Here is an 11,407-nt window from a genome sequence, read left to right as displayed (position 1 = left end):
GGAATTTAAGAATTATATTTAAATTTTCAATATATTACTTGTTATAACTATATTATTATGTAAAAAATTAAAATTTGATAACTGATTAAACTATTTTTGGTGAATCCACAAATCTTTCCACTTGAGGTTTGCCGCATTGATGCAACTTAGCCTCTAAATATCTCCTGTTGCTTGGCATGACTTATTTTTCTCTATGATAAGGGTTTCATTGTTAGATTAGAATAGTAATGTTGTTAAATTATCTGAGTAAGGCCCTGTTTGTTTTGGATTATGAGAATCGATTGTGCGTCCAAAACTAATTAACAAAATCTAAAACAAACAGGGCCTAAGTGTCTGCCTGCAATGATTCTACCAAATGCACCATATGAATTGCAACATGGGGTGTCAAACCTTCATGTGGATGTGAACTCTCCTTGCCGTGTTCACACAGATAAGTTTTTTCTTACATCAATTCAAACATCCTTCATTGGCTCAAGTTGTGAATGAATATAATGATTGGTGTTAGCTACAAGATCCTTGATTTGTCAAATAGTATGACCATTGAGCTATTAACAATGATAATCAATATAAAAGAATTCAAATCTAAAACCTAACTAAAAAATAATAGTTCACTAAAGCATATATTGATAATGTTTATCATATGTATGAGGGTGTTACTATTACTGTACTTCAAAAGCTCTCTCATCTCAGGGGGTTTTGAAATTAAAATTTTCCCTGCTAGCTCATCCGACTAGGAACCAACGGGGTAACTAGATTTGGAGGAGAAATGACAACCACAAGCCCACAAAACCACTGTTAACGGAGAAATGAGGGAGTTTTTGAAGTGCAGTAAAGCAGGAAAGAAAAAAAAATCCGCCTCTGTTTGGTTGCACAATATATACCAGGTTTTGTTTGTGGTTTCTTTCTGCCATGTCAGCAAAATACCTTCTTTTGTTGCATTTAGTATTTCAATGTACCACGAGGTTGACAGCCAAACACTACTTACTCTACAAGGTAACTACGAGTATATTACTTGGCTTATCTCGTCCCCTGACTCTACGAGGTAACTGCCTGTAACCAAACTAATCCGTGCACAAGAAAAATGAACGAAGATAAGACTCTGTTTGGTTTCCACATGGTTGGCATCCTCAACGATGTCTCAAGTAGAAAAATGTTTTTTTGGTAACTTTTGGTGTTTTGAAAGCCAATTTATCACCATAATCCCTAGAGATTACCAGACAAGATTCAAGGCTAATTAACTCTTGCCTAGTGAAGTGGCACTCATGTTCCCTACTTATACGTTCGGTGCCTTCCTCCTCAAAAACAAGGAAAAATTCCTCAAGTAGAATTTGCTTTTTCTTTTTGGAAAAATTGCCAATGGGGGACACCAAAATATGAGATATGCCAACGTTGGACACTCTTTTGAAAAAATATAAAAGGGGGTCGAAAATGGGGTATCAAGTACTTACACAGTGAAAATCTGACCAAAATGCCCCTACAGGTTATCAAGTTTAAAAAGGGTTATCAAGTATGTAAACAGGGGTTACCAAGTCTAGAAGGGGGTTACCAAGTACATAAACAGGGATTATCAAGTTCATAAAGACTTGATAACCCTTTGTGAGACACAATAACCCTGTTGAGAACTTGATATCCCTGAGCGAGATTTGATAACCTTGTTTAGGTTGGAGTTGTTAAATCATATTTAGACCTGTTAACCAGTTGATGACCCTTTTTTAGACTTGGTAACCAACCACTAGGGGCATTTTGGTCAGGTTTTTCCGCAAATTCCATTTTCGACCCCCATTTTTAATTTTTCAAAAGAGTGTCCCCCATTGGCAATTCTCGTATTTTGCTGCCCTCCATTTGCAATTTTTCCTCTCTCTCTCTCTCTCTCTATATATATATATATATATATATATATATATATATATATATATATATATATATATTGGTATTGACACTCCCTCCCATTACTTTTACTAGATTGGCAACCAAACACTACTTATCACTATTCTACGAGGTAAGGGGAGATGATAAATTCACACCCTCTTTAGGATTAGTCTCACCCCTTTAACATGAATTGACGTCAAAGAGCATAAAAGAGGAGGGTAATGTGAATAGACTTTAACGCTTTTTTTTTTAATGTCAAATCACGTTAAAGGAGTGCGAGTAATCCCTACAGAGGGTGCGAATTTTTCATCTCCCAAGATAAATCCTAGGTAGATCATCCTCCCTATTGACTATTTATACCACTAACCTACAAGGTAAATTATCTGCATCCAAAAGGAGCCAATGTAGGTTATTTTCAAGATGATAATCTCCTCACTTGTACCAAGGAAGGTTATGTTTGTCATTTTATTAAAAAACTAGCGTGATTCTTGAGAATTACATGAGATATAGAGAGTACAAAGAACAAATCCGGAGATGAGATACTCTGTCGGTGACTACGTTAACATTGAGTCAAAACAAGTGGGGCTCACTTAAATATCTTCCCCTTATTCCCGGTCTCTCTTTTCTTCTCTCTCTTCTCTGCCGACTGTACCTCTAGTCTGATCAAATTACATAAAGAGGGCTCTTTGTCACCTAAGAGTTTACACCAAAATTCCGCTAATTCACTCAAGGTGAGCTGAAGGTGTTCATGTCATTTCGACCACCTAAATGTTCTTTGCTCTATCCTACTCGAAGGCTATGATGATGGAATCAGAACTGGTCATCCTCTGGGTCCCACCGTAGATGGGGCCATGCAATTTTTTTGAAATTTTCGGCAGCTGGCATTGAAAATAGAGTTGCTTTGAAAGTGCCATTGTATGGGAAACAAGTCCAAAATACTCCTTACACCGGTTTTAACTTGTTTCAAACACTTCTTCTCTCTCATTTCCCATGTTACCATTGAGAATACTCCATTTCTAATGTTGCCTTGCCTCCTTCCTTCGTGAAATCCAACTAGAAATCGAAACCAACAGCCTTATCTTTTGTCTTTGGGTATTTTTCTCCTTGAAAACCATAAATTAGAGTAAATGAAAAATAGGCAAATTATTTTAAAAAAGAAACTATTGATATAGAAAATAATGTACTTGTGGGTATTTAAATAACAAAGTATATACCTAATAAAACCAAGGAAATGATATATTCTTCCCCGGACCACCCCCTTGCAGAGGGATGGCCCATGAAGAAAAGGGGTCGAATATATCTCTTCCCCAAAGGCTAAAACCCCCTGGCTGATATCTACACGACCATGTTTTGATAATTAGATGACTCATCATCTTGTTTTACACTTTTCTAATTGGCTGCACAGAGCTATTTTGGAAATGTAATTGCTTTTAAAAGCTGTTTAGAAAAGTGTAAAACAAGGTGATTGAGTGTAAAACAAGGTGAATAAAAGAGTTTTATTAGTTATTGTGTGTTATTCTAATATTTTAGGGCTTAGTGCTATCTTTATGTTGTATAATCAATTGTCACTCGAGTGAATATCAGATAAAAGTGGGGCTCATCATGTGTCACAAAAATTTTAATTGGGAAGAGTCGTTGATACATTTGGAGTTTCTTTTAAGAGTTCAAGACTAAAGTAATTAGGAGTCTATATTTCACGTAAATAAGTGTCCATGATTTAGTGAATTTAGATCCTATGTCAATCGTTTGGGCCTTTTGAGAGATATTGAATGAAATTTAATGGTCGCAGCCCTTGCGAACTTTGAAATGTGACGCATCAAGCTTGAATGTGACTACTAGGAACCCAAGAGTGATTCTAGGTCTTCTTCTTTCCCTCTATTGTTTCTTTTTATTTATTTAATTTCAGTTCGTGAATTTTAGTTTCTATGGTGTCTCAAGAAAACAACCTATAGCCAATCACCATCCTTTCTTTCACTTGTGCTTCCAACCTATTTTCCTAAGTTTGCACCACCCACAACCCCTTCTTGATGCTTATTCTTCTTTAATCAATCAGAAATCCAAGTTTCTAATTTTCTGAATGAAATCTAGCATCTACGACCCGACAAATTGTAAAAATAAGGTTCCTTTTTACTGAGCGTCCCACATAAGCAATTCTCATACAAGCCATCATCAATGAAATCATTTCCCACATCAGCAAGTGTTGTAATTCTCACCATACACATCAAATTCCATTGTAACATTTGAAAGTTCATAGAACAATGAATATCATCACGAAAATTCAGGAAATCTAGTGCTTTCAGATCTTATCTCATGAAGATCATATAAAAACAATAAGGTATCCTCTTGTCATGAGTATGATCATAAAAGAATAATACAAGTAGGTTACCAATATGATTTCAAGTATCATTTTGCAGGTCTCTCTTATGCCTTAATCCATTATACTTTAGGGAAAAAGCACTCTTCTTAGTGCAAAAGCATCAAATCATTTGAGAAAAAAAGCACATACGAGGTTGACCATACTCAATAGCTTGGACCCACCATTTGTTCCTTGAGTGCCCATTGAACATCTTTAAAGCGACTTTAAAATAAAATTTCGTGAGCATAAATTAGACTACAATTACAAGAATAGAATGAAAGTTGCGAAACTTAAAGAAGAGCCTTCAGCTACAGACAAGAAATAATGAAAAAAGAAAAACAGACCAACCATGGCCATCATAAATTTGCTACCATAATACATAATTTATTATAAAACTAAGATTAAAGCAATGCTCTTGCGTATGCAAGTTCTAGAAGATGGGTCATCGCCCCACGCTCAACCAGATTATTGGTATTTTTTAAAGTAATATGGAGTAAACTACTGATAGGTAATCGGCCGTATCTCCTTGTATTTGCAATGAATACACTATGTACCCATCAATATCTTAAAAAAGGAGAAAAAAACACTATAAAACACAAATAATTTATACACACACATAGAGAGAACTGCTAGAAAGACAACCACGTATACACATAAATAGGGGACTGATATTCACACTACAATATTTTGATGATGGCACTACTTTGTTTTACACTTTCATAATATGATGTTATTGATGTTATATATCTTGATTGCTCAAACTGCCGTGGAAAGCTAATTAAAAAGGTGTCAAACAAAGTAGTGCCATTATCAAAATATGGTGTTGTGGATGAGTCATCTCTCTATCTTTCTCTCTCTCCCCCCCCTAAACTGCCCTCGCAAAAGGGAGCTGCAAGGGCGCCCCCATTGGATCCACATCACCAAAGTACAGTTATTATTATGTGGATCCATTGGGGATGCCCTGCGACTGGTTTTAGCCATGAAGTTAGCATTATATATTAATAGAGGAATGCTGAACTGAGGGTGACATTGCAAAAAAAAATGCACCCCCATTGGTTGGACCTCACCAAAGTGCATTTAATGTTCTTTGACATTTAAATTTTATAAATGCACTTTGTGACGTCTTATCTGGTAGTGAAATTATCAGAAGCCTACATATTTTGTTAATGACACTACTTTTTATTACATTTTAAAAGTGTAAAACAAAGTGAGCAGTTCCCTTATCAATCATGGTGTGTGTGCGTGTGGAGGGGAGAGAGAGAGAGAGAGAGAGGGTTAATCAAATATATCATCCAATAATAAGATAACATATGCAAAAAATGGTAAATGGTATGGATGGTTGAGCAGTTCCAATCATGTGTGGGCTTTTAGGAAAGGTGAATCTGGGGTAAATGCAGAACCCTGCGTCTGCCTTTCCTTGCACTTTCACTCGTGAGGTATTTTAATGCATGTGGTGTCTTACATGGAGGCCAATGAGGCAATATTTTAAGTATATATTCCTTTCAACCTCACTTTAATAGCAATACTGCCGGGACTGTAGACAAGACTAGACGGTGCAGTTTCTTAAAAATAAAAAAACCCCGTTCAGTAGCAATGACAGTGCAAGATAACCCACCAACAAACCCATCCATCTCTCTCTCTCTATCTCTCTCTAGATATGTCATGACAAAAGATGCAATTCAGATTTTCTCATTCTCTCTATCTACCATGATTTTTGCTCTTTTGGCTCAGCTCCCTACAAGACATAGATATAGTATCGAGTAAAAGGGTGAGATCGATGGTCCGGAAGGAAAAGAATCTTGCTCCTTTTCTAGACATAGGTATGTGATTTAGGGTTTGAGTTATATGATTTAGATATAGAAAGTGATAAAAATAAATGGATGAAATCTCTCTCAAACCAATCATTGGTCTTCTTAGCCATGAGAAAGTAGGAAAATTATAGTAATTGAAAATGGGCCGCTCCAAATCAAAATTTTAAGTGGAAAAGAAGATTTAATTATCAGTGTTTGAGCTAGAAAAATAGAAAGATCCTGTATTAGTGATGGAAATGTGGGTGAAATCTCAACCCAGTTTGAGAGAGAGAGAGAGAGAGAGAGAGAGAGAGAGAGAGAGAGAGAGAGAGAGAGAGAGAGAGAGAGAGAGAGTATTTGAGTTTTGTCTTTTGATTCATGGATTTTCTCTGTGGGATAAAAAATAAAATTTAGTAACCACAAATGGATGAAATCTCAACCCAGTTTGAGAGAAATAAAGTGTTGGGGTTTTGTTGTTTGATTCATGGCTTTTTTCTGAAGGCAAAATAATAAAATTTAGTAACCAGAAATGGGTGAAATCTCAGTAAAATTGTGAGGAAAGAATATTGATATTTTCTTCGTATGATCATACACATGGGCTGTTGAGATAGAATAAAATAAACAAGGCTTTTGTAAATGAAGAAATGGGTGAAACCCAATAGAATTGGCCATTTTAAAGGAAGAAGATGGCAAGTTTTACCTATTTAATTGTTAACTTTTGAGATAAAACTAAAAAAAGGCATTACTACTACTAGAGTAAAATCTCAAACCAGTTAGTGAGTTTTCTTGGTATAATCATGGGTTTTCTGATCAAGATAAAAAGATAGACAAGAAATATTTTTATGGGTAAAATCTCAATCCAGTTAGTGAGAGGAAAAGAAGATGATTTTGTATTTTCTTGGTATAAGCATAGGTATACTATACTACTATGAAAGGATAGAGATCTCTAATCACATTTAGAGGAGAAGAAGCAGCTGAAAGAGGAGAAGATAAGTGATTAGTGACGGTCTAATCACGTTTTTGCAGGTTTGATAGTTATTTCGTGATTGGATGTTTTGTCTTAACACATACAATAGAACATGTATTTGGGATAAACAAATGGTAGGCTGTTTCCATACGAAGTGGTTGTTAATAGAATAACAAGAAGAGAAAAAAAATGACATTATTTTAGTTTTTAAACGTTTCCATCATGAGAAGATAGAAGAAGGAGAGAGAGAGAGACCAATCTCAAATCTATTTGCAGGGTGCAAATGCAAGTGTCAGTGGCACACGTGTGAAATCAAACCTGAAAAAACCTCGCGTGAGAGTAGCCGATGTCCAGTAACACTAGTGCTTCTTGCTAACTTGCGCGGCACTAATCAGCACCAAGGCCAAAGAGCACTCACATCACTAGGTTAAACTGGAACGAATTCAACACTAAGGATGAAAAAATAAGACGAACAAGTAAATGGGTTTTAGTCAAATTTGAATTTTATTAATCATAACAAAAGAAATGGAAACAATTTTTAATGGTCTTTTTTATTCATGGATTGATGAAATTATTGAGTGAGAAGAAGAAGAAGAAGGAAAAACAGATTGTTGGGTCTTTATCCAAATTGAATTTTATTAGTAGCACCAAAAAAAGAAACAAGTTTTAGTGCCTATTTATACATGGATTGATGAAATCTTAGAGAGATGATCAAACAGACTAATGGGTTCTTCTCCAAATTGAATTTTATTAGTAGCAACAAAAAAAGAAACTAGTTTTAGTGCCTATTTATACATGGATTGATGAAATCTTAGAGAGAAGATCAAAGAGACTAATGGGTTCTTCTCCAAATTGAATTTTATTAGTTTTAAACAAAAATAAATAAATTGAGAAACAAGTTTTAGTATCTTGTTTATTCATGGATTGATGAAATTCTCTAGAGAAGATGAATATACTGAAACAAATAAGAACTAATGCATAGAGATAATAACTTATATATAATAAGAAAATAGAGACCTAAACTTAAGTGGTTGTATTAATGGAAGGAGATAATATATCATATTCATATTTTTCTGAAAATAACAAGGAAAAAAAAAAACACTATACGGGAGTAGAAGAAGAACCGACACCTGCCGACGTGGCACCGGCAGTTTCAGACACAACAGCGGCGGAAGAAGAAGAACAACCAACACCGTCCCCATCACCACGTGTCACTCCCGTATTGGACGGATTACTAGCAGGAAGACGCTTCCTCTTCTTCTTCTCATACGGAATCCCCCTAGCTTTGGCCTGACTTTCCCTCACCTCCCTTAGATAAATCCTGACCGCTCGTGCCCCAAACGGGTTTGACTCAGGCCTACCTCCGTTCTCTTCATAGGCAGCTCTCAGCCGTCCGATCAAAGCATCGAGACTACCCCAAGCTTGTCTGAGAGGACAAGCACATGGGGCAGGAGGGTTTGGGTGTCCGAAGAAAGGGCACCCGGAAGAGTGCACCTTTGTTTTGCCAAACTGGTCTAGGTACTTTAGGAATTCTATAACGTGAGCCCCACTACACCTCGCTAGGGTTAATGGGGGTTTGTGGTTTTTGAGGTATTGGAGGAAGGTGTTCCAGTCTCGGCGTTTTTGTGACTCGTATCGACTCGGTGGGGCTGAGTTGGATGACTCAGTGGCGGTTGTGGGTACTGTTGGTGGGACTGTGGTTCCATCAGTGGGGGTTGAATTCATATTGGAGAGGATTTTTTAGGAAATGGGTTTTTTTTTGTTGGGTTTTGATGGGGAGGGGGGTGATTGGGGGGATTTTTGGGGGTGCTATGGATCTTTCATTGGGGAAGAAGGGAGGAGGGTTTTTTTGGATTTTGATCGTTTTTCTTTCATCTTCTTCTTATTCTCCTCTTCGTTTTTTTTTTCTTGTGGGTTTTTCCTGGTTTTGCTTGGTTGTGAGAGATGAAGAGGGTTTGGCGATGGTGGGGGAGAGGAGGAGAAGAAGAGAGAGAAAGTTGAGAGGGGAGATGGGACGTAAAAAGGGGATGTAAGGATGAATGAGTGAGTGAGTGAATGAATGAATGCCCTACTAATTCACGTGGTGGCCCCTCTCGACGTGACCCCGTTCCCTATTTTCCGTTTTCTTGTATTATCTTTCACACCTCTCTCTCTCTCTCTCATGTTTGTGCAATAAATGGGGTTAAGCCTCTCTTCTATCTCCCCTCTCTTCAGACTCTCTCCTGTCTACCATTTCTCTCCCTTGTCTCTCAAGTCTCAACTCCACTTTTCTATCTCCTCTGTTTGAATGGGTCTCTCTCTCTCTCTCTCTAATGTTTGTGTAATGAATGGGTCTTGCTAAGGTCTCATGCTTGTGTAGAGGGAGATCTTAGTGGTCCACTAGTTTCAATGGGTGGAAATATGGGCTACATTTTACTCACATGGGACCCATGCAATATATGTGGGTCCCATCTTTTCCAACAAGAACTAGAGACTGCCTAAATTTTTAGTCAAACAAGACTATCGATAATTTTTTGTTTATAACTTGATAGGGGGTTACTTTCAAGGTTGTTCCAAATATGGTGTAAAAGTTCCATTTCGGGAAGGGTTATGCTTGGGAAATGATGGGGAATAATTTAGAAAAGATGGATTTGTTTTTCTATTCACACCTTATATATTTCCTAAATATACACATATTTATTTTAGAATAAGATAATAAAAAGGTGTGGAAGGGTTGTCAAGTGCATGTATTGTTTTCCTAAATTGGATTGTGAATCAAATTTTTGTTACAATATCATTTCCAATGATTTTGAATTTTCACAGGATTTACAATTAATGTATGATAAATCAGCAAATAATTTGTTAAATTCATATATTGAATTCTAAAAATACAGGTTTAACTCAATGTTGGGGTAAATTAACACCCAATAAAAGGCAAACACGTGGCACGCTATGGGCTCAGACGCATTGGGGCAAAAGGATGATTCCACACACCTCATATATGGAAGCCCTACGAACCCTTGGTTGAAGCCCCAAAGCTCGCCGTCAGACGAGTCAATCTTGGAAACCAACCATTCTAGGAAAGTCAACTATAGAGGATATCTATGCAATCCTATATTCCAGGAAACAGACTCCACACGAGAGGGAAATCTTGTGAACTCACCAAATGCGGGAAAGATTCTCCTCCAATGAGAAAAGGGCCCTTGAGAGGCAACTTTTGTTACCTGCCTAATCGGCCATAATGGAAATAAACAAAGACAAAATAGAAAGAGAAGGGAAGGAAGGTTGATTCGAGGCAACCGGACCTCCTAATGGCTCGATTCGAGAGGAACCATGACTCTCCTACAAAGTCACCTTTGATGTAAAATTATCTTCTCCTCCATTTCATTCAAATACACTTCTTAAATACAAACAAAAGGTAGTTCCACATCACTACTCCATTAACCCACTTACATGACACATAACAAATAACTAACACCGCACTTATCACTTACATGACACATAACAAGTAACTAACACCACAAATCTAAAATGAAAAATCCTACAATAACTACTTTTTAACTAAATCACATACACCATAAAAAGTACGTATCAACTTTCCTCACTACTCCCGGATTCTCATCCTATATAAACCTTTCAAATGCTTAAAGATATGGATTCTGCATTCAGTATTCTTACCCATTCATATGTATATGTTGCTGGTCACTAACTTAAGCATTAGAGGGCCATCATGGAGAACAAACTTTGCATGATCTTATGATCATTTGTTTGTGTACAATGGCAGCTCTTCTTCATCTCTGGGGACATCTCAGTTGTATCCAAATTTTTGCCGCAACACAACATTCTTGCAAAAGAAATTCACATGTCCATGTAGGTATGAAGGCCAACAATATGTTACAGTTTTTAGTGGGGCCTGCACCTAGCCTGGTGTGAGACACGTTTAAAGGGCCTAATCTAATGCGCATGCATTCCAACAGCTTTGGAGCTTTTGGCATATTGGTTAGGTACCTAACATTTGATATCAGAGCGGTCATCGCGTCCTTCATGCGAGTCACGAAAGGGCGACATGTGGAGATGACAATCTATAAGGGGCTACCTGGTAAAAAAGCCAAAGTGAATGCTGCCAAATTGAAGTTACCACATAGCGGGCCGTCGTGGAAGGGGCAACATATGGAAAGGGCTACATGGAAAAAATACTAGAGTAGAAGCCATCATAGAGTGTGGCACTGAGGACGATGGATGTGAAAGCACGGTGAAATGTTACACTCCTAATTGGGGCCTGCCTAGGCTTGTGAGTGGAGGGACCCAGTGGCACAAGTTTAAAGGGAATCACCTAATGTGTTGGAACAGCTCGGGTGCTTTTGGAACATTGGTTAGGTATATAACACGGTAGAACAGAGCAGACTCTTGGACAAGATGAAACAAATCAAAAAAGAAGTAAAAGTT

The 11,407-nt window shown here is 37.3% G+C and overlaps 1 protein-coding gene across 1 annotated transcript; it reads right to left on the bottom strand.

Moving 5' to 3' along the window:
- Nucleotides 1–7,994: 7,994 nt before the first annotated feature.
- LOC143849044 (protein LIGHT-DEPENDENT SHORT HYPOCOTYLS 5-like) lies at nucleotides 7,995–8,771 on the bottom strand. The gene has a single exon (XM_077358094.1). The coding sequence runs from the start codon at nucleotides 8,705–8,707 to the stop codon at nucleotides 8,084–8,086; it is 624 nt and encodes a 207-aa protein (XP_077214209.1). The 5' UTR covers nucleotides 8,708–8,771; the 3' UTR covers nucleotides 7,995–8,083.
- Nucleotides 8,772–11,407: the final 2,636 nt, after the last annotated feature.

Source organism: Tasmannia lanceolata, unplaced genomic scaffold (genome assembly GCF_043159265.1).
Source record: "Tasmannia lanceolata isolate RefF3 unplaced genomic scaffold, GAP_Taslan_0.1 ptg000016l, whole genome shotgun sequence".
Taxonomy (NCBI): Eukaryota; Viridiplantae; Streptophyta; class Magnoliopsida; order Canellales; family Winteraceae; genus Tasmannia; species Tasmannia lanceolata.
Note: the sequence above shows the minus strand (reverse complement) of the source record. Positions and strands in the feature narration are given on the sequence as shown.